The sequence below is a fragment of the Suricata suricatta genome, chromosome 9, assembly GCF_006229205.1.
Source record: "Suricata suricatta isolate VVHF042 chromosome 9, meerkat_22Aug2017_6uvM2_HiC, whole genome shotgun sequence".
In the NCBI taxonomy this organism is placed as follows: Eukaryota; Metazoa; Chordata; class Mammalia; order Carnivora; family Herpestidae; genus Suricata; species Suricata suricatta.
In genome coordinates, this window is record NC_043708.1 from 23,720,992 (window position 1) to 23,744,392 (window position 23,401).

General features: G+C 43.3%; 1 protein-coding gene and 2 pseudogenes across 1 annotated transcript in view; 1 reads left to right on the forward strand and 2 right to left on the reverse strand.

Annotated features, from left to right (window-relative positions):
* Window positions 1-238: 238 nt before the first annotated feature.
* LOC115300992 lies at window positions 239-1,140 on the reverse strand (annotated as a pseudogene).
* Window positions 1,141-3,662: 2,522 nt separating this feature from the next.
* On the reverse strand, window positions 3,663-5,326 carry LOC115302172 (annotated as a pseudogene).
* A 3,960-nt stretch (window positions 5,327-9,286) lies between these two features.
* SPTLC2 (serine palmitoyltransferase long chain base subunit 2) overlaps window positions 9,287-23,401 on the forward strand; it is a 107,911-nt gene continuing 93,796 nt past the window's right edge. Inside the window, exon 1 of the mRNA XM_029950492.1 lies at window positions 9,287-9,502. Coding sequence (XP_029806352.1) covers window positions 9,374-9,502 — 129 coding nt within the window. The 5' untranslated portion in view covers window positions 9,287-9,373. The remainder of the gene's footprint in view (window positions 9,503-23,401) is intronic.

Genomic DNA, 23,401 nt, shown 5'->3' on the forward strand with positions numbered 1-23,401 from the left:
ATGCTTTACACTTTCCACAGAACAGAAACTAAAATAGCCTGTTATACAGTTAGTCACAAATACAGTCCTCGAGTTTTTTGCCCATACACATGAGTTTTGTCTAAAACATGTCTTCTTCGTAGCAGCGAGGCCTTGCCACCACCGTGCTTGGCTGAGTTCACAAATCTGTTGTAACCTGTAGCCTCCCTGTCACTCCTCTGGCTCTCCTCTTCTGCTAGGCTCTGTTTCCTGACAGTAATTAAAACCTCGTGCCACTGCCATAGCTACTGCTGCTGCTGGAACCGCCAGAGCCACCTTGGTTTCGTGGTTTGGCGAAGTATTGGCCTCCACCGCCATAGGGGCCAGAGCTTCTGCCTCCAAAACTTCATCCTTTCATGGGTCCACAATTTGAAGACGGATTGTTATAATTGCCAAAATCATTATAGCTTCCACCACCTCCAAAGTTGCTTCCATCGTCACCAAATCCGTTATAGCCATCCCCACTGCCACCATATCCATCACCACCTCGACTGCCACCAAAGCCACCACGCCCACTGAAGTTTCCTCTATGAACAAAGTTGTCATTCCTACCAAAACTGCCTCCACGACCACCACCGAAGTCTCTGAGCCACTTCAACCTCTTTGGCTGGAAGAAGCACTGGCCATCTCTTGTTTAGACAGAGCCTTCCTTACTTCACAGTTGTGGCCATTCACAGTATGGTATTTTTGAATGATAATCTTGTCTACAGAGTCATGGTCATCTCTTTTTGCCTCTGCCTTGGTCAGTCATGATTTCAATCACTTCAATTTTTCCATACTGTTCAAAATAATCTCTTAGATGATGTTCTTCAGTGCCTTCTTTAACGCCACCAACAAAAATCTTTTTCACAGTTAAGTGAAAGTTTGGTTCTACAACTCTTCCCTCCACCTTGTGTGGCCTTGCATTCATGGCTGCATCCACCTCCTCCACAGTGGCATGGGTGACAAACCCAAAGCCTCTGGAGCGCTTGGTGTTTGGATCTCTCATTACCACACAGTCCTTAAGCGTTCTCCATGGCTCACAATGGCTCCTCAGACTCTCATCGTTGTTTCAAAGCTCAAACCTCCAATGAAAAGCTTCCACAGCTGTTTGGGCTCTTTGGGAGATTCTGAATTAGACATGACGGCAGTGGGAGAGGAGACTTTAATGATGCTTACTTGGCAGCATCCATGAGCAGAAAGCTTTTTAAATTTTTTTTAATGTTTGTTTATTTTTGAGAGAGAGAGAGAGTGTGCACACAGGCACCAGCAAGTGGGGGAGGGGCAGAGAGAGAGGGAGACACAGAATCCAAAGCAGGCTCCAGGCTCTGAACTGTCAGCACAGAGCCCAACTCGGGGTTCAAACTCACAAACCATGAGATTGTGACCTGAGCCCAAGTCGGCCACTTAACCAACTGAGCCACTCAGGTGCCCCTAAAACTGATATTTCTTAATAACATGTTGAGAATCTCCTAGGCATTCTTATCACCCATTCTTGTTCTCATCATATCCAGTATGAGCGTCTATCTGCCCAGCACCCCTTTTTCTGGAAACAGAAGCCATGTCTTCCATTTGGGAAACCACTGGTTTCCCATTCTCAGAGCCTGTGGCACCGTACTGAGGGAGTGGGTGAGCACAAGACTCAGGCCTGACCAATTAATTCAACAGCTGACTGAGGCATGTGACCTGAGCTGGGTCAATGGGAACTTAGCCTGGATTCTCACTGGAGTCCAGAGGAGAATGACTGTCTCTCAGCTGAGATTTTAAAGTTGGTAGAATGCAAGCTTGCCAAGCCATAGGCCATCACTACCATCATAGGGTAACCCCTTATATGTGAATGAAGCCAACTCAGGGATGCCAAGCCAAGGATGGAGATGGATTCCTGATGACATCATTTGAGTACACGAATCCAGTCAGATCTAGTCCTACTCTTTTTGGTTATGTGAGCCAATAAATCTCCTCTATCCTTCATCCAATTTTAGTTCAGTTTCAAAACTTCCAACTCAGGGGCACCTGGGTAGCTCAGTGAGTTAAGTGTCCAACTTTGGCTCAGGTCATGATCTCATAGTTCATGGGTTTGATCCCCACATCAGCTGAAAGCTCAAAGCCTGGAGCCTGCTACGGATTCTGTGTCTCCCTCTCTCTGTCTCTACCCCTCCCCTGCTCATGCTGTCTCTCTCTCTCTCTTTCAAAACTAAATAAACATTAAAAAATGTTTTTAACTAAAAAAACTTGCAACTCAAAGAGCTTTGACTAATATTACCACCCGTTATCATAATCATATCTTTGGCACCGCCCCTTCTTCCTGGAGCCAGAAGCAAAAGTCCACTTCCTGAAGCAAAACATCAGATGATTGCCACAGTCAACTGAGTGAACACCCACAGGAAGCCCAGAGTGGCAGTGTGGGGTGTGGTGGTTGAGTAGGAGGCTCCGAGGTGCTTCTGGAGCCGAGGAAACATGGGCAGAGAGCCACCATTGAGACAAGGCTCTAGCTGCCTGTTCTTGGAGCATGCCTGGATCTTATCTCCCAGCTCCAACTGCAAATGCCTGTTAGATGCAGATTAGAATCACTCTTCTGGGCTGCTTAGCAGGCAATCAGGAATCACCGCTCCTGTTAAAGCTTCATATTTGCAGGCAATCATTCCTTTAAACTGCCCAGGCCTCAGCAGAATAATGCACTTTTAGAATAATGCAATTCTAAACTCTTGTCCCAGGACCTACTCAGTTTTGTGGATGCAAATATTGGCTCTGAAAATGGTCCAAAAATGTTATCCAAGATTTTCCAGCACAAAGAGGGCCAGAATCTCAGGGAGAGAATCAGACTTTTTCACTCACTGTTTCAGGAGTAGTAGAAAGGGAAATAGTAAACCTGTTTCTTGTAATTCAAGACCGTAAGCTCCACAGGGGCAGAGACTATGTTTCTTTCTATCATTGTATTTTTTTCTCACTTCCAAGTTTATACTCTATTTTTTTAAAGGAAATAAACTGGCATATATATTTATGAGTGCAAAAAGGAAGCTGTTTTGTTAGGGAATGGTTTTCTGACAATATCTGAAGCCACGAACATTCAGCCTATCAGTATTGGGAAGCTATGCAGAGTATTACCATATGGAGTCACTGTTTCTCATGTCCCCTTGCTGAGCAGGTGTGATTCTGATTTCTTACCTCCTGCCTGTCATGGGTCTCCCTAGGAACTCTGCTACACATGATGTGAAGATAAAACCTGACACTCTTGGAGGAAAATGAGCTCTAAAAGGAGCAATATTTTTTTTATGAGTGAACCAATTTTTATTTATTTTTAAAAAATGTTTTTAATGTTTGTTTATTTTTGAGAGAGACAGAGCACGAGTGGAGGAGGGGCTGAGAGAGAGACAGACAGAATCTGAAACAGGCTCTAGGCTCCCAGCGGTCAGCACAGAGCCCGACGTGGGGCTTGAACCCATGAATGGTGAGATCATGACCTGAGCCAAAGTTGGACGCTTAACCGACTGAGCCACCCAGGCACCCCAGTAATTTTTCAAAATAACCTGGTAAAAGTCAGGATGAGATGTTTTCATCAAGGAGGGTGTTCTGGAAGCCCCCTTCTAAGTCACAGCACCTAAACATAAATTGTCAGGTGATAAGGTCCATTCTGGACGACCCAGCAGCTGGTGGTCTTTTTCTCATCAAAAGTTAGTCTTTGCCTCTGGTTTTCCATCAATCAAATCTCCTAATCGCAGTTTTTCCAGTGGTTCTTGTTCCATCAGCTGCCTATCCATTCTGTACTCTAAGTAGTCTTTTGATTCATTTCTGCACAAAGCATTTTCAAATTTATTGTCACGGAGACATTTCATGAATTTCTCTTTAAAGCTTTCACATTTACCAAAGTGATCCAGTGGGAAGCAGCCCCCATCCCAGGCCACAGCTAGAAGCTCTTGGACCCAAAATTCATAACCGTGGATCTCACTGAATATATAACTTTTAAAAGTAAACTTTACCTCCAACATGGGGCTCAAACTCATGACTCTATGATGATGTAATAACATGATTGTCAGAAAAAAAAGTATTTGTCAAATGACTAGTCAAATATAAAAATGAATAAACAAGCATGAAAAGTTTGGAAAGGAAAGACCAAATGATGATCCCAAGGTCAGGACCAGATAATACCTCAGAGGCATTCAGCCCTAGTTTATGTACCGAAGTGAAGAAAAGCTAAAGGGAACCTTTTCCCTTATGATTCTTCTGCAGTCTTTTTTTTTCTTTTCTTTTCATGTTTATTTATTTTTGAAGGGGTGGAGGCGCAGAGAGAGAGGGAGACACAGAATCTGGAGCAGACTCTAGGCTGTCAGCACAGAGCCCGATGCGGGGCTCGCAACCACAAACTGTGCGATCATGACCTGAGCCGAAGTCAGACGTTTAACCAGCTGAGCCACCCAGGCGCCCCTCTTCTGCAGTCTTAACCGATTTTCATCATTTCTGTCTGCCCAATGTCCACTCTGTTTTCTAAGAGGTCCTCAATTTCCTTTTGGGGAATCACCTATTTTCATTTTGTATCCTCTTGCGGGAAGGGTGAATTTTGGTTAACAGCTCCCATCATGAAAGGTAAAGGAATCACATCCTTCTGTTTCAGCCACTCTCTGTATGGACCAGTATGACCTAAACTCAGCGCATCAGATGCTCTCTCCTGGGACTTTGACTTTTGGGCAAGTGACTCAGGGTTGGCAAAGCTGGTTGGTGGTCATTTATTTTAGTGGTGGTACACTTACCAGACAGTCTGTGCCACAAACCCTTGCTGAAGCCCTTGCTGCCTAGCCCTATGGAGATCCCCCTACTTCTGACTTTTTCTAAGCCCTGTCTTCCAGCCTTCAGTCATGTCACTGAGCTGCTAACAATCTTCCACTGAGTCCCCTTCTGTGTGAGTCAGCCAGCGCTAACTTGCATGTATGCAACCAAGACCGCTATCTGATAGTACAGGCCTCCTTCTCCTCCAGCTACAGCCTGCCTTCTCTGACTCCAATTCTCGTTCTAGGCAGCAATTCTGCATGGCCATTTAAAAATGCCATACTGGAGGCACCTTGCTGGTTCAGTCAGTAGAACAAGTGACTCTAGATCTCAGAATTGTAAGTTTGAGCCCCACATTGGACATAGAGCCTACTTAACAAATGCTATGCCGGAAGCCTCCTCCTCCAACACTTCTTTCAAGTGATTGTTATTTGTTCTTTTCATTCCCAAGTTCTGTCTCCATGGAGCAGACAACGACAAGGTTGTCCTTTCTTCTCTGCATTGATTCTTCTTTCTCTGTAACTGGTTCCTCACCTCTAGCAGCTTGACCTTGTGTTTTGGCCGCCATGTCTAATGCTTTTGGTCAAACATTAGACATCTCACCCTAAGCTGGGTCAATTAGATTTCTCTTTCCTGGGAGTTTATAAATTTGACCTAAGGGACTTGAAAGGGGTAGTTTGCTAAAAGCTAAGCCTCAGAAGTGGGTTGGTGCTAGGAGGAAGGTCTAGAAGTTTCTGTTGCTAATGTTTGGGATTTTTTTTCCCTGAGTCCCCACACTTCCCTATCTTGAGGAGAGTTCCAATAAATGTATCTTTCTTGACAAAGTTTTCTAATATTTTTAAAAAAATTTTTAACATTTATTTATTTTTGAAAGACAGAGAGAGACAGATCATGAGCAGAGGAGGGGCAGAGAGAGAGGTACACACAGAATCAGAAGCAGGTTCCAGGCTCTAAGCTGTCAGCGCAGAGCTTGATGCTGAGCTCGAACTCATGAACTGTGAGATCATGACCTGAGCCGAAGTCGGATGCTCAACCGACTGAGCCACCCAGGCACTCCAGAGTTTTCTAATATTGACTTGTGTTAGCCTCAGTCACAAAAATCTTAACAGAGTCTCCTTGTGATAGAAGGCTCCTTGGAGATGGGGCCAGATTTTCATTCATTTGTCCATTTATTTATTATTCATCAGACATTTATTGAACATTTACCATGTGCCAGGCACTGTGCTAGGTGCTGGGAACCCAAAGGTGAGTTAAACAATCTCCTGTACTCAAGGAGCTTGCTCTGTGTCTAGTTGGGGGTATAAATATATTTAACCAATCAGTTATTTAACAAAAAAATTCATTTATTCAAAAATAATTGTTCGCACTACTATTATGTGACAGGCTCTGGTACTAAATGCTTTTCTTATTTCATTCTCATAACAGAGTTATGTTTCATTTTACAGATGAAGGAACTGAGTCACAGAGAGGTCAAGCGGCTTTGCCAAGGTCACAAGGCTTCTAAATGCTGAACCTGGGTCTCCAATTCCATGTGACTGTGGAGCTCTTGTTTCCTCTTCTTCTTTTTATTTTATTTTATTTTTAATGTTTATTTATTTTTGAGAAAGCATGCAAGCAGGGGAGGGACAGAGAAAGAAGGGGACAGAGGATCTGAAGTGAGTTCTGTGCTAATAGCAGAGAGCCCAATGCTGGCACAACCTCACGAAACATGAGATCATGACCTGAGCCAACTGAGCCACCCAGGCACCCCTGGAGCTCTTGCTTTTAATCACTGTGTAATCTCCCTCTCAAAAAAAATACCAAAGAAGTAATGTGACACATGCTTTAAAAGGTGTGTATAAAGTTCACAGTGAAGAAAGAGTCTAATCTTGTGATGAGTTTGAAGTTCAAGAAAGATTTTACAGTTGAAATGGTTTGAGCAATCTTGAAGGAAGAGTTGTAACTCTGGTGCCTAGCCCAGAACTTTGCATATGAACTCACTAAAATGGTGATGAGGTGGCTTATACATCTGGAAGGAGCTGTTTTTCTGTTTGCATTGAGCCTGGAGTGTTCCTACTGCCTTTTGAGGCATCCCTTTTGTGATTTAGCAATGGTGTGCAAGGTTATCAGATCATTTGCATATCATATAATTGATGCTCACAAAAGCCCTGCAAGGTAAGTATTACAGGTATTAATTTTGTAAGATGGGTGTGGAAACCAAGGATAATGTTGTATGACTCGTCCAAGACCACACACGGTGAGTAAGTGGCAGAACAAGACAAGGACCCATGTCCTGCCCTCTGGAGAGAGGCACTAACTAACAGGATTCCTCTAATCTAGCCACATTATTCACTCTTATGCTCTAGTTTAAGTCTTTGTTCTTTCCAGCCTCTGCACCTGATTTTTTGAAGCTTCCCTCTCCCGGGAACACTCATTCTCAGCTCTACAAATCCTGCCCATCCTTCAAGATTAAGCTCATCCTACATCTTCTTTACAGGTCTCTTCCAAATTCATTCAACCCAGTATCTAAGCTTCAATTAAATCCTTTAGCCTTGCTTCCAACCAGATTCATGCCCTGAAAACTTTCTATATGGGAATTCTAGACTTGTCGCTTCGATCCAGACTTCTTCATCAGAACTCTAGTCTTCTGTAGGCCTTTTATTGCTGTTTGCTTTAAAACTGATATACATCTTTTCTGTCACTAGAATGTAAGCTCCATGCCATGCAAACCACATGCTTTTCTTTTCTTTTTTTTAATGTTTAGTTATTTAATTTTGAGAGAAAGAGAAAGAACAAGCATGGGAGAGACAGAGAGAGAGGGAGACAGAGAATCTCAGCAGGTTTCACACTGTCAGCACAGAGCCTGACATGGGACTGGAATTCACCAACCATGAGATCACCACCTGAGCCAAGACCAAGAATCGAACAGTCAACCAACTGAGCCACCCAAGCATTCCCCACAGGCTTTTCTTTTAGCCTCATACTTCTGTCACAAACTTATATTCTTTGGGATCACAGTGTTTGTTAACTCAAAGAAGAAAACTCTCTGTTCATCTGCCATTAGATTGCTCTGCTCCTAAACCACACAAAACTGATACCTTGTCTATCCCTCTCCTAAAGATGGGGTGGGGGAGGGAGAATGCAGGGGCTCTCATAGGCCCATTCAGCGATTAAAAAGAACCAACACTTAATGAATTTTTACTAATGACCAGGTCTTATACAAAATACACTAAATATATTAACTCAAATCCTCAGGACAACTATTATTATCTTCACTGAACAGATGAAGAAATATAGTGGTCACTCAGCTAGTAAGTGGTGGAGCCAGCATTCAAACTCCGACCACCTCCAGAGTCCATACTCTTAACTGTGACATGAAATTCTTTATGGACAACCAAAAGTCTCTCTCTCTTTTTTGTTTATTTTTGAGACTGAGAGAGAGCATGAGCAGGGGAGGTGCAGAGAGGGGTTATTTATTTTTGAGAGAGAGAGAAAGAGAGAGAATGAGCTGTGGAGGTGCAGAGAGAGAGGGGGATAGAGAATTCCAAGTGGGTTCTGCGCTGACAGCAGAGAGCCCCATCTGGGACTTAAACTCAGAACTGTGAGATCATGACCTGAGCCTAAGTCAGAGGCTCAACCTACTGATCCACCCAGGTTCCGCCAAAAGTCTCTTGTTATGATGTAGATCCATTTCTTTTCTAACCCCTATGGGAAAAGACAACTAAAGGGGTGTGAAAGTATATATTATGCTCCTACTATGGGCCAGGCATTATGATAGGTGCACAGTTTTATTAATATATTTCTTGCTATGTGTCTATGAAACAGAAGTATTAGCTTTAAAGAATTTGGCTCCCAAAGTGGTTACTCAAGGTTTAGCTTTCCGTTATTTAGGTTTCTTGGCTCTCAAAGAAATGCTCTTTAAAGGAAATTGTTCAGAAAATCCTGATTGGGGGCAGATGTGAAGGGCAAAGCTACTTCCGAATTACTAAGAAATATGTTATTGTACGGTGCATATCAAAGAATGGTTAAAGAATCCTGAAAATGCTCTTCTATAGACACCTACATAGGAATTCGCTAATTAAATAAAAGATCCCTGTCTCGGGCTGGGATTCATATCCGAGAACTTCCCCCAAGGCAAGGGCAAAGAGGTCGCCACCTGTCCTGGAGAACCCAAGAACCCGCTCTTGATACTTGGGCTCAGCCCCTTTCCTTTCCCCATACTCTAATTGGCTATTTCTTCCTGGGCCCCGCCTCCTCTGCGTGGACCAAGAAGCCGCCAAAGCCTACTCAGACCACCTCCTCAACACCGGCAAGCTGTCTCGCTTTCACCCCCGTGATTGGTCAGACAGCAGCATGTGGTCTGCCTCCTCCTCCTTCTGATTGGTCATCTGTCCTTAGGCTCATGACCCTACTGTCCGGCTCCACCCCGTTTCCCCTTGGCAGCGGGGCCTCGGATGAACCACTGCCTCCGCGGGAGTGGGCCCCGCCCCCCTGTGACGGCCGGGCTGGTAATTGGCGGGGGCGTGCAACCATTTCCGGTTTCGAGGAGGTGGGTGGGGTGTGGAGCGGGACCGGAGCTGCAGCCGCCTCGGCCGCCGCCTTCAGAGTCTGGCTTGTGCCTGGTGCTACCGGGACGATGCGGCCGGGACCCGGAGGCTGCTGCTACCGTCGCCCGGTGGGGCCGAACGGCTGCGTGGCGAACGGGGAAGTACGGAACGGGTACGTGAGGAGCAGCGCCGCTGCTGCCGCAGCCGCCGCCGGCCAGGTACGGTGGGACTGGGCGGCTGGGCTGAACCGGAGGCGGTGGGCCGGGACCCCGCGAGCTGCGCCCGTGCCGAGCCGGCGGAGGGGGCGGCCGAGCAGGGCGAGGTCGCGGTGACCGTCCGCGGGGGCGGGAGCGGGCGACAGGCACGGCTCAGGTGTGCTGGCAAGCTGTGTCCCGGCGCTGACCGGGCCTGCCCGGAGCGGGAGGCTCAAGGGCGGTGTAGGGGCTCCCCCATCTCTCCGCGTCTGAGGTCTTCCTCTTTTTCTCCGGAGGTTTGGGCTCTGCTCAAAGCCAGAGTGCCTTCCTCCGCCTGATGTGACCAGAAATTCGCGCCTCTCTCCCCAAGGGAGGCAGGGAGTGACCCCGCGCACCCTGGAAGGATCCACTCAGGGGCTCATGTTTTTTTTTTCCCTTGAGGCTCCCTCCTTTTACCCTCGAGGTGGTCGCTTCCTCTTAGAGTCCTGAGACCCTCCAAGGAAGACCACCCTCGGGGTCCTCAGGAGGCAGAGAAAGTTAGGAGGTGGTACTAGGCGGAAACACACCCTAACCCAAACCACAGATCTCACAGTGAACCGGGTCTGGGGCTTCACAGTCATTTTGCTCTTCCTCAGAGCTTCGTGAGACCCCATCCTGGGCTAGGTAGAGTTAGGTGGTCCCTGTGAGCAGGCGTGCTATCATAGAAGGGGCTGTTGAATGCAGGTAGTGACTTGTGATGAGTCTCTATACCAGTTAACCAAGGATGAATCACCAACCAAGTCCAGGCTGTTTTGAAATATTTTGAAAAGTTGTGAATTGAAGACAATAATTATTAACAGCCTTCCACTTCTCTGGATGACAGATCTTCTGAAGTGGATTTTTAAAGATGAGCTGGTTAAAAAGAGTAAAGGGTCAGTGTTACTGGAAGAAAGGGTTGTGAGATTTGCAGTTGACTTTATTTTTTAGTTAAAATTTTTTTTTAATGTTTATTTATTTTTGAGCGGGGGGGAGGGAAGGGGCAGAGAGAGGGAGACAGAATTTGAAGCAGGCTGCAGGTTCCGAGCTGTCAGCACAGAGCCTGACTCGGAGCTGGAACCCACGAACCTCCAGATCATGACCTGAAGTCAGACCCTTAACCTACTGAGCCACCTGCAATTGACTTTAATACTTATAAATCCCATTCAGATACTGAGGAAAACTTTTTTTTCTCCTCCCAAAGCCATCTGTTCCCAATAGCAGTAGTATGACTATTGTGGTTTAATTTGACTTTAATATAAATACTTAGCAGCCTCCCCCCCTCCCCACCCCCCCATCAGTAGATGTGATATGATACATAGGCCTGTTACTGTTTGGTGTGTTTCTCCAGGTCATGCTGACATAGTAAGACTATGAGAGTTGGGTGCGGGGCAGAAACAAAATACTTGACCTCCCTTGAAGTTGTAAGGTGGAAGGCACCATAATGCACAAATTCAAAAGATTTATTTTCGGGGTGCCTGGGTGGCTTCGTCGGTTGGGTGCCCGACTTTGGCTTAGGTCATGATCTCGAGGCTTGTGAGTTCGAGCCCTGCTTCTGGCTCTGTGCTGACAGCTGGGAGCCTGGAGCCTGCTCCGGATTCTGTATCTTCCTCTCTCTCTGCCCCTCCCCTACTTGTGCTCTGTCTCTCTCTCAAAAATAAATATAAACATTAGAAAATACATATATCATACCTACAAATGTTAAGTTGCTAGAGATTATGGGAAGGAGAAATTTACTATTGAATCAGAATATAACTCCTTTGTTAAGTGAAAAGAGCACCTAAACACAAAATAGCTCTGATGTGTGAACACCTTTCTCTTGTCTTCCTTTTTCTTCGTAAAAATCATAATCCACTCATTCATCTGCAATGTATTTTCTGACTCCTACCCCTTAGGTTTCCCTGTTGTACCCTATACCACAACAATTTTGTCTTATTAGCCATTTATGTTACTAGAAGAACAAACCCTTACACCACTAATAACAAACGTATTCTTATCACTTCCTCTCTCACACAATTATTTCTTTAAAAATGAAAATAAATCCTTTAGGGGCACCTGGGTGGCTCAGTTGGTTAAGCATCTGACTTCAGCTTGAGTCATGATCTCACGCTTCGTGGGTTTGAGCCCTGCATCAGGCTCTGCTGAATGTTTGCTCAGAGTCTGGAACCTGCTTCAGATTCTGTATCGCTTTCTCTGCCCTTCCTCCATTCACTCTCTGTCTCACTCTATTTCTCAAAAATAAGTAAATGTTAAAAAAATTTTTTATTCTTTTAATAGTTTTTATTTTTTTATTTTAAAAATTTTAATGCTTATTTATTAAGGAGAGAGAGACAGAGTGTGAGCAGGGGAGGGGCAGAGAGAGGGAGACACAGAATCCAAAGCAGGCTCCAGGTTCTGATCTGTCAGCACAGAGCTTGACGTGGGGCTCAAACTCACAAACCTCAAGATCATGACCTGAGCCAAAGTCAGGTGCTTAACTGACTGAGCCACCCATGTGCTCTGGAATGATATTTCTTCAGATATGGCAACTAATAGTAAGATGAGAGACACATCAAGTTGCTAAAGTGAAATATAAAAATTTGTATGACTACTATCTGGCTGATTTTTTCTAGTATATTTTAGTGAAAAATTCCACTCAAGACACTATGGTGACATCTTGAAAAACAGTCTAGTGGAATGCCTGAAAGAATGTTTAGGGCTCCACTGTCCCTTCTAGCAAAGTCTTTGTCACAAGTCTTTTTAAAACAGAGACTTTAGAGATACAGCTTTCTTTGTACATGAGTATGAGGAATATGAACAATGGGTTTGTTTTTCCTTAAGCCAGAGATTTTTGGTAACTTCATGGAAGCAAGGGTATCTTTAAAATATTTAAAAGTTGTTAATTAATTTAATTTAACTTAATTAATCACTTTAAAGTGCTATGTTAGTGTTCCAATCTCTATTTTCCCCCAGTTTCTGGGGGAAATGTTCCCAATTATGCCATAGAAATACACATAAGATATTAAGTCTGCAGGTGTGTGTCCTCTTTTAACTGAAATATAAATTTAGAATTTTTAAATCTCAGGATATAAGTTTGTTTCCTCCCATATCCCAACATTTGTCTTTGAATGAAAAGGAGAAAAGTTAGAAACTTCTAGGGTGGTTTTACACTCTCAAGAGTTTCCGTGTCTGATGGGGTGGATATATACGTGCTTGCCCTTTGTTTGATTTTGGTTTAGAGTCTGAGTAAATAGATCCTGTGGTAGAAAGGGCATATAACACAATAAAACATTACTGTTTGTTTTCTGGTTTTGTTCCCCCAGTTTTTTTCTCAGTGTGGCAACATACACATAAAATTTACCATCTTAACCATTTGTAAAGGTACAGTTCAGGGTGTTATATGCATTCATCATGTGCTATCATCACCACCATCCGCTGCTGCAAGTTTTTCTTCTTGTAAAACTGAAACTCAGTAGTAACTCCCTGTTCTCTCCTCCAGCTATCCCACCCAGCCCCTGGCAAACACTGTTCTTTTTTTTTTTTATATAAGATTTATTTATTTTTGAGAGAGAGAGACACGGAGCATGAGCCAGGGGAGGGGCAGAGAGAGAGGGAGACACAGAATTTGAAGCAGGCTCCAGGCTCTGAGCTGTCAGCACAGAGCCCGACATGGGGCTCGAACCCACGAACTGTGAGATCATGATCGGAGCCAAAGTTGGGCACTTAACCGACTGAGCCACCCAGGCGCCCCTGACAAACACCATTCTACTTCCGTCTCTGTGAATTTGCTGTAAGTGCCTCATATAAATGGAATCCTACAATATTATTCTTTTCATGACTGGCTTATTTCATTTAGCATAATGTTCTCGTAGTTCATCCGTGTAGTGCTGCGTATCAGAATATCCTTCCTTTTAAAGGCTGAATAGTAATCCATTATTTGTATAAACCACATTTTGCTTAGCCATTTGTTTTTTTTCTTTCTTGTAGGAATTTTTTATTTTATTTTTTTTCTATAATTTATTTTTTATAATTTATATCAAGTTAGTTAGCACATGATGCAACAGTGATTTCAGGAGTAGATTCCTTAATGCCCCTTACCCATTTAGCCCATCCCCCCTCCCACAACCCCTCCAGCAACCCTCTCTGCTGCTTCTCTATATTTAAGAGTCTCTTATGTTTTGTCCCCCTCCCTATTTTTTATTATTTTTACTTCCTTTCCCTTATGTTCATCTGTTTTGAATCTTAAAGTTCCTCATATAAGTCATGATATTTGTCTTTCTCAGACTGACTAATATCGCTTAGCATGAGACTCTTTTGTTCCATCCACATAGTTGCAAAAGGCAAGATTTCATTCTTTTTGATTGTTAAGTAATAACTCCATTGTATACATACCACATCTTTACCCATTCACCTGCCAATGGACATTTGGGGTCTTTCCATACTTTGACTACTGCCGATGACACTGCTATAAAATTGGGGTGCGTGTGCCTCTTCAAAACAGCACATCCGTGTCCCTTGGATAAATACCTAGTAGTGCAATTGCTGGGTAGTAGAAAGTAGTACTAGTTTTAATTTTTTGAGGAACTTCCAACCTGTTTTCCAGAGTGGCTGCACCAGTTTACATTCCCAGCCATTTATTTGTTATTTGACACTTGGGTTGCTTCCAAGGTTTAGGTATTGTGAATAATATGCTCTGAATATAGGTGTACAGAAACTTCTTCAAGATCCCGCTTTCAGTCATCTTGGGTATATATTCAGAAGTGGAATTGCTGTATGATACAATAATTCTATTTTGAATTTTTTGAGGAAATGCCATACTGTTTTCCATAGCAGCTATACCATTTTACATTCCCATCAACAGTGCACAGTGGTTCCAAATTCTTCACATCCTCGCCAACACTTGTTATTTTCTCTCTCTCTTTTTTTTGCATAGTAGCTGTGAGATAATAGGGAAAAAATGTGTATATGTGTTTCAGCTTCCATATCCTGGCACAGAGCTCCTGAAACTTGTGCAATTTCCTAAGTGATCAGAATACTAGGAGCATCTTTTGTTCTAATATTTGTCTTTGACCATTATTCCTGACCCAGAGTGTCTAAATCCCTTGGAATTTCCCCAGTGATAGCAGTGTGTTTTGTTCTAATGAGGTGACTCTGGGTGGGTTCCTGGATGGGGGATGCTCACCTGAAAAACCAAGCCAAGATGTGAAGTTTGGGATTGTCAGCCCACCCCCATTCTCCAGCTAGGGGAGAGGGGCTGGACATGAAGTTAATGATGGCTCATGCGCAAAGCCTCCATAAAAATCCCTAAAGGACCACAACTTCTGGGTTGCTCGAACATGTGGAGATGCTAGGAGAGTGAAGCCCATTTCCACACACATTGCCTCCAGTCATCTATGTCATTTATCGTCTCTTTTCATAATAAACCGGGAAATAGTAAATAAACAGTTATTCCTGAGTTCTGTGAGCCATTCTAGCAAATTATCAACCGGAGGAGGAAGTGGTGAGGACCTGATTTATAGCTGATGGGTTGGAAGCCAGGGGACAACCTGGACTTATGGCAAGCTTCTGCAGTCTTGTGGGACTGAGCTCTTCACCCGAGGGATCTGACACTATCTCCAGGTAGAGAGACTCAGAATTGGGCTAAATCTACACCAACTGGTGTCAGAGAAGTGCTTGGTGGAGTGGAACCTTCCCTCCGTCAGAAGTGCTGTGAGTATGGGAGCTCTGGGAGAGGAGAGGAGAGGGGAGGGGAGGAGGAACATCACAGAATTTACCAGAGCCCTGTGTAGACATGACTGTTTTTTAATGATGGCAGTAGACACAGAGTTTTCACAAGGAAAAGGAGCAATAAAGCAGTTATTTTTTCCTCCCTCACCATTCAGAGGGATGAGAGGAGGGCCAGCCTTTATTTGAGGTAAAGGGCGGCAGTTAACACTAGGAAAACTTTGAAAGAGTTGGAATTGGGAGCTTTGGCAGAATTAGAGCTGGAAGGAACCTTTAGGGGTTTATGTAATTCAGTTTTTTTTTATCTCTTTGTAGGACTTTATTAAAAAGTAATCTTGATAGATGATTCTATCCTATTTTTAATGACCCCTAGAGGATTTGCAGGAACTTTCTTCAGCAGCGTGTTGCAGCGTTCAGTGATCTTAATTGCAAGAGTTTCTTACTGTGAGTTTTAACATTTGATCAAATAAATGCCGTATTTTGGTTGCACCTGAAATACACTGTTTGATTTTACTTTTAAAACTTCTTGTTTACAGCACTTTTTTCTTTTTTAATCTCTTTCATTTCTTTATGGAATGTTTGAGATATGGGCACACATTTTACTTTCCTTAACTAGTTAACAAGTATTGAAGGAAGAAAAATTTTGAACCTACCTTTCTTCCCTTTAGAAGTAGTTTTAATGATGTAGTATTAGAATGATAACCGCCTTCTAGCTGCCAGAATAAGTAAGAGTCTATCTTAAGGAGGACTTGGCACAAGTTGCGTTCTTATTTAAATAATAAGATAAGCGAAGTGTAAAGAACAAAGGGCCAGTCTGGCTACTTAGGAGGCGACGAATAACTAACCGAATAACTAACGGAGGGTGGTTTACAAATAGCTACTGGCTTTTGTTTTCAGAGAGTAAACAGTAGCTGGGAAAAGAGGTTCGATAGGAGACAAGAACTGGAGGACGGTCTAGAAGGGCCAGGAGACCTGTTCTCCTGACGTATCCAAAGACCTGTGAAATGTTGAGCCAAAATAATGTTGTAACTACTGTTGTGGGGCTAGATTTTTGTTTTGAATGCACTTCTACATAGGAAAAGAGCATTTCAAATCTTTCTTGCTGGATCTGAAAGATTCCAGAGTCATTTAAGGTACTCAAGAATTCTCTTGAACAAAACTTTTTGGGAAATGAAAGCAGTATTTAAGAGTGTAAACCTTTGTATACTTAAGACAGTATTTTAAAACTTGGATATTCAGGGAAAGCAAGCTTGCCCACTTTTTATGGTTGGCCTCGGTGCCCTAGAAACTTCGTAGTGCTCTGGGGCAAGATAGTTAATTGGTTGAGATTCAATTAGATTCCGTTTTTGAAAGAAAGAAGTAGTGTTTATTGGCAGAATAGGCAATTGAGAGGGATGGGTAGAGACTGTGTGTGCATTCTGAGTGGGTGTGCCTTACTTGATGAAATACGTGGTTTGTGGCCTCAAGTCAGTTGCCTTCTGAATAGCTTCTGAGAAGCTTCCATAATATAATGTGTAGTTTGTGACAGATTAAGCAAGTAAGCCCTTTCTCTCAACTCATTTAATCTGAGAAAACGTATCTTGATGTTTGCTGTATTTAATGCTATTTTCAAGACCCATAATAAAGATTAAGGTTGCTATTTTTCCTCTTGTTCTGAATTTTTTTTTGCTTCTGACTGTAGAAATATATGTCTACTCTAGGAGCCCAAAGGATTGGGATAACCCCTGGTGTGGGATATTGATTTTTTTTTAATGTGGTCAGTTTTACCAGCCGGCCACTTTCTGATAATCTCAGAGTTGAGATTTAACAACAATAACTAATAATAAAATAGAAAATTATAGTGATATACTGTAATAAAAGTTATGTGATGTGGTCTCTCCTCAGAATTCCTTATTGTACTGTACTCACCGTTGTGATGGTGTCAGATGACAACATGCCTGTAGAATGAGATGAAATGAGGTGAATGATGTAGGCATGTGACACAGCATTAAACCTGGTGTTGACCTTCTGATGATACATCAGAAGGAGGATCATCTTCCAGACTGTGGTTGACTGTGGGTATAGAAAGCATGGATAAGGGGGGACTTTGTATTTGCATTGTGCCTCGTATGTAATGGGATCGTAGGAGATCTTAGTTGAAGAAGGAACTGGTGGTGGTTGAAGCCGTGCGAGTTGGTGAAGCAGATAGAAGAAGGCGCTAAGCAAGGAGAGGAGGCACCCAGGATGTGATTTGGGGGAATCATAATATTACTGGGAGAAGACGCGCTGCTGAAGAATGCTGATTGTGAAAGAACAGAAGTGTTGGGAAGTGGTTTGAGGAAGCCGCAGGAGGGTAGGCGGTTTGATTAAGGAGGGGTGTGCGCCACCGTGCTGGCGGGATACAATTGTAACAGGTCCCATATACTGTGGCCCGGACCTCCCCCCAGCTTCCTCACCTATCTAGTCTTCACAAGGGCCTTTTATAAATAAGACTGAATTCCAGACCATTTAAATAACCATCCCAGTTAGTTAGTTGATAGAGCCTGGCTTGTCTTACTCTATTAAACCACTGGATTTGGCAGTTTAGAAATGACTGGTAAGTTTTGAGGACTTTAAACTAGATGTACCTCAAGTTTTGCCACCCTCTGAACATATATTTCTAGAAGTGTCCTTCTTTTTTCAGCAGGGAAATTTGGAAAAGTAGGGAGTGCACGTTTTTCTTGCAATCAGGATAAAGTCTCTTAATTTTTGTCAGTAAGTATCCCCATAGGGAGTGGACTGGAAAGTGCTTCCAAAGCTAGCTGTAAAGCAAACATATTTTGACATTACTGTTCTCCTAGCACAAAAATGGGGACCCGCAGGTATATATGCACGGGGACGTTTCAGTTCAGTGGTATCCCGGGCACGAGGGCAGCGAGATTCTGCCCCGGAGTTACCACTCCCACCTGCTGCCCACATCTCCTGTCACACTCCCCGATCTCCAGATAAGCGTGTCGCGGCAGCAGGCAGCACAGACCGCAGTAACAGGAGATCTGAGCACGAGTGCGGCTCTGCCATGGGGGACTGCACCTTCGTCGGGGCCTCTTCCGCCTCTGACACGTCCTCGGCCTGGGCCGGTAGCACCGCACCCTCTGCTCTGGTTGTGTGGTGGACACCGCCTGAGGGGCCCCCTGGTTCACATCCATTTCCCTCCTCTGCAAATAATCCCGGATGATTGTGGTGGTCACACCTGTGCGACACGATCCTGTTCCACAGTCCTGACTGACACCGGGGTCGGCACCTGTGCCACAATAAGCCTAACAACACTCTCTCATGGGGAGTTATGGTTTGAAGAGGGAAGTGGTCTGAAGGGCATTGGATCTCCAACATCCTGGAGAAAAGGTCTGTGAACTCCTGCTGCTGAGGCCCCAGATGCTAGTTCCTGTCTGACTTTTCTGGATCGCACATCAGTTCTACCCTGCTCCCTCCTTTTATTCATTTTTTGCATGCCTATCATCCTTGCAGTAAGTCTCCTTTTTGTTTAGCCAGAGTCAATTTCCATTGCTATCAACTGAAAGAAATTTAGCAGTTATATATTCTGTGTTAAAATGTCTTAGGACTTCTGTACACTTACACTGACTGGGTACCTGCAGATTTTCAGAGCTTCACTAAAAATTTTTACAAAGGCTCCAGAGTCTGTTGTCAGTTTTGTGCATTTGGAACAGTGTTTACTGTCATCTGGCATAAGGGACACCTGGTCCAAAATTATAAGGCAGTACTTCCCTGTTTTGAAGGGTTTAGTTGCTTGCCATAACTAAACCCTTTCCAGGTTCTCATTAAAACACATGCAGATAGACCAAAAAAGGAAAACAAAATTCAAAATGAATATTTTTTAAAAAGACAACAGAAGATCACAGATCAAAATTCTGACAGTATTTGTTTGTTAACTTTGCCTAACTATGGAGGGCAGGCTCCTAACCATTGAACAAGACTCTTTCATGGTTGAAAAATCATAAACCAAAGAGGAATTAATAGATTATTTAGTACAAGAGTTTAAGAAAATGGGACTATTTAGAAAAAAAAGCTCTGGTTAGCACTTCTCCCCACACCGTACCATGAGAGAGACCGCTGACTGGCCCCCTGTGGATAGTCCTCTTTCCCTTTTGGTGATAGACTCTCTCAGTTTTAGCCGGGTCCATGGTCACCCATCTGCAGTCTACGTTTCCCAGTCTCTCTGGCAGCTAGGGGCGGCCATGTGATGAAATTCGGGCCAATAGGAAGTGACCAGAAGGGACAGGTACCAGGGCTGGATTGTATCCTTAACACAGCAGTTGTTCTCCTCCCACTTCTCTTTCCTGGAGAGAAAGAGAATGAAGGGCCAGTGGCCTAGAATGTAGATGGATGTGGCTGAAGATTGAGATGCTATTAAAAACCAAACCAAACCAAAACAAAAACAAAAAAACCATCCTGACTCTTGGTTGTCTGAGTCATTTGAGCCTCCAACTCTTGATTTCAGCTTCGGTCATGATCCCAAAGTAATGGGATCAAGCCCATCGTTGGGCTCTGCACTGAACATGGAGCCTACTTAAGATTCTCTCCCTCCCCCTTGACCCTTCTCCCCAGCTCATGCTCGCTCGCTTGCTCTCTCTCTCTCTCTCAAACAAAAAATAAACAAACAGGGGCACCTGGGTTAAGCGTCTTGACTGACTTAGGTCATGATCTTGTGGTTCATGGGTTTGAACCCCTCGTTGAGTCTGTGCTGACAGCTCAGAGCCTGGAAGCTGCTTCAGGTTCTGTGTCTTCCTGTCTTGCTACTCCTCCCCTGCTAGTTTTTTTTCCTCTCTCTCAAAAATAAACATTATAAAAAGAAATTTAATAAATAAGTAGAAATAAAAATAGCCTAAAAGATTACGAAATAAAGATAGCTCATAACCTACCTACTGAGTGCTATTTGTCTACCTTCAGACTTTACAAAGAGAAACAATTTCTATCTTTTTTTTTTAATGTCTGTTTATTTTTGAGAGAGAGAGAGAGCACAAGTTAGGGAGGGGCAGAGAGGGAAGGAGACACAGAATCCAAAGCAGGCTCCAGGCTCTGTGCTGACAGCAGAGAGCCTGACGCTGGGCTCGAACTCATGAACTGTGAGATCATGACCTGAACCGAAAGTAGGACGCTTAACCAACTGATCCACCCAAGTGCCCTCTATCTTGTTTGAACAACTTTATTTTGATGTCACATTTACGGCAATAAAAACAAAAATAAAAAAAACCATACTGAGACTTCTGCTTACAGATTAAAATTAGTAGGTAGAGATAAGCCATTACTTTCACAGAACGACTAGATAAAACTACACACATTACTCAAAACAAGAAATCGTTTCAAGGGCATTGAAAAACTGTCTTTCAAGCAAAGCAAAGACTGAATTCTAGCAGAGCCCCAGACGTATGCAGTTTTCTGCAAGGATACTTATCAAGCGCTAGAGAAGCTAGACAGCTAGACTAGAAAGGTGACTTAAAATCAACCACAATCTTAACAATGCTTAGAAGATAAAGTTATACTAGAGGGAGGGGCTTGCAACAAACACAGTGGATTCTATCCTTAGACGAATCTACCCATCTACCCAAAGCTTTAGCCCAGTCCCACCTAGCTCAGTCCCTGGTTAGATGGCGGGTGTTCAGGCCCTCATGGAAACAGAACAAAAGGAGAAAACAACATGGAGTTGAGCCTCTGCAGGTCCTTTATACATGATGTCTAGCAATCAATGAAAAATGTCTGCTTTCCTAGGGGCAGGGAGGGAACATGGGCATGCCTGAAATAGAAAGCAGAGGATACATAGTCTACGCATTCCCTCTCTTCACTGCAGGTGTTACCAGCCCTGGGAAATCCCTTACAACTTGGCCTTTTCTCTCTCCCTTTAATTTCATGTACCCAGGAACAGACATTCTGCCTGTTTCATTTTTTAACATCTCAAAATTGCACAAATAACTTTCAGACATCAAAGCCTCTCCTAGGAACCCAGGGCCCCTTTTCTACCAAGGAGCTCACAATCAGCATAATCATCTCAGGCTTCTCAACAAATATTTTGTCTCTACATGCCAAGGTTTGTACTCTGTATATGAAGACACACAGAGATAGTCCTTGTATTCAAGAACTCTTCAGGGGTTCTTTTTTAGTGAAAAGGGGTGCAAAGATCAAAATGTTTTTTGAGATTAAAGAGAATAATGAAACTACTGTAAGGAATACTGTCAAAAGGGACTTATATTTAAATATGCAGGATGAAACATACACACACAGTGAGAAGCACTTCTTTTACAAGTGATTCTGACTCCTCTTCACATGACTAGATGACAGCACCAAGGAAAGGAGATTAAGCAATGTGTCCAGTCATAAGGAAACTAAATTCAAAATTTTAATTCTAAATTCTAAATTGTGATTAGAATCCAAGTCTTTACATTTTCCATTTATTGCCATTTCTTAGTCATATTTCTGAGATTTTCTATGAATCAAATTCTCCTTTATTTCAGAAATACTATAACTTAGTCTGTTTTAAAATCATCAGTGGCTTAATATTAGAATTTCACTTTAAACTCACCATTTGTGTTCCTTTTTTGCTATACAGTAATTAGATAATTTTGCTGTTCATATTTACTTAGCTATAAAATAGTTATATGAGCTTCCTCTAAGAAAACATCTGCTTTTAGGAAACCAGAACACTAACTGATTTAGCTGTCCTAGAAATTAACTCCTTCCTTTGCTTCTACACACAAGCCGAGCCTGCACAGGAAGCAACAAAGATCCTACCGGTTAGTACCTTCAGCAGGGGTCTCCAACAGCTAGTTCCGTCACAGTCTAATCGGTGATCAGCTTCATGGCATTTCAAGTTGAGGTGAGAACGGGAGGCATGGCAGAAAAGTCAGTTCCCTTCCCTTGAAGCACTAACCAGCATCTCACAGCTCAGGCCCCTCATAAGACAATGGGAAGGGGTGCTACAGAAGTCCCACCACTGGCCACGCTGTCCCTTAGGAGGAGCTAATGGAATGGCGGTAAAGTATACTAGCGTCTGTGCCTTTTCTCGACCATCGGACCATCATCAGCCTCGTCCTGATCCTCCTCACGGGCTGTCACTGCCATTACGAGAAACATTCTGTAAGCTCCTACTGATTCTAACCACCTGTAAACCTGGAACAATAAAACTATGCTGTGGGTTTCTTTAATGCCACGTGTACCACAACCTGTTTCTTGTGTGTATTTACAATGTTATTTTGGAAAACCAGTTTTTGTCAGCTAGCAAGTATATATGAAATAGTACACTGTAATTAATGTAAAAACAGATTAAAATATACTCAACATACAGATTTGTCAAAACTTAATGATTAGCTTATAGGCTTTAGATCTTATTTTTTTCCCCATTAAATAAAACATTAAAGCTATCATTAATTCTTTCATTTATTCCATTAATACTTACTGAGCCTCTACTCTGAGCTAAGCATTATGTGAGCACTGGAAGACAATACCAGCCACTCCAATGGGAGAGGGGGGCAATAAATAAGCAAATAGATATACACTAAAATACCAGGCAATTGTAAATTCTATAACCAGAAAAAAATCATGGCAAGAAGAAACCATTTTAGACAAGGTGGTCAAGGGTAACCTGTCTGAAGGAGGTAAGGGGTAAGCAGGATCTACACAGAGGCAGGGAGAAAACTAATGAGAAAAGTTTTCCAGGCTGAAGGAACTGTGAGGGCAAAAGCCCTGGGTGGGGCAGGGGTGCCCGATGTGCTCAGGGAAGAGCAGGAAGGCCCGCCCTGCTGGAGGGCAGTGACCTGGCAGGATATGAAGTCAGAAGTGTGGGAGAGCCAGATGACACAGGGCCTTCCAAACCAACAGAAACTGTCTTTTGTTGTCAGTGATAAGAAGCCCTTGGGAGAGTGTTAATAAGCAATCCCCCAATCCGGTTAAGAAGTTTGCCCTAGAGAAGGGTTAGTTCCCTTTTCCCCCAGAAGTATAAAAGCTACCCTCATTTTGGTGTTTATCATTACCATGCATTAATGGTAATGCATATACCATTAATGAAACATAGCTTTCTGGGATGGCTGGTGGCTCAGTTGGTTAATCATCCTGATCTCGGCTCAGGTCATGATCCCCCAGTGTGTGGGTTCAAGCCCTGTTGTCAGACTTTGATGCTGCTTGGGATTCTAGCGTTTTCTCTCTCAAAATAAACAATTTTTTAAAAGCTAAAAAAAAAAA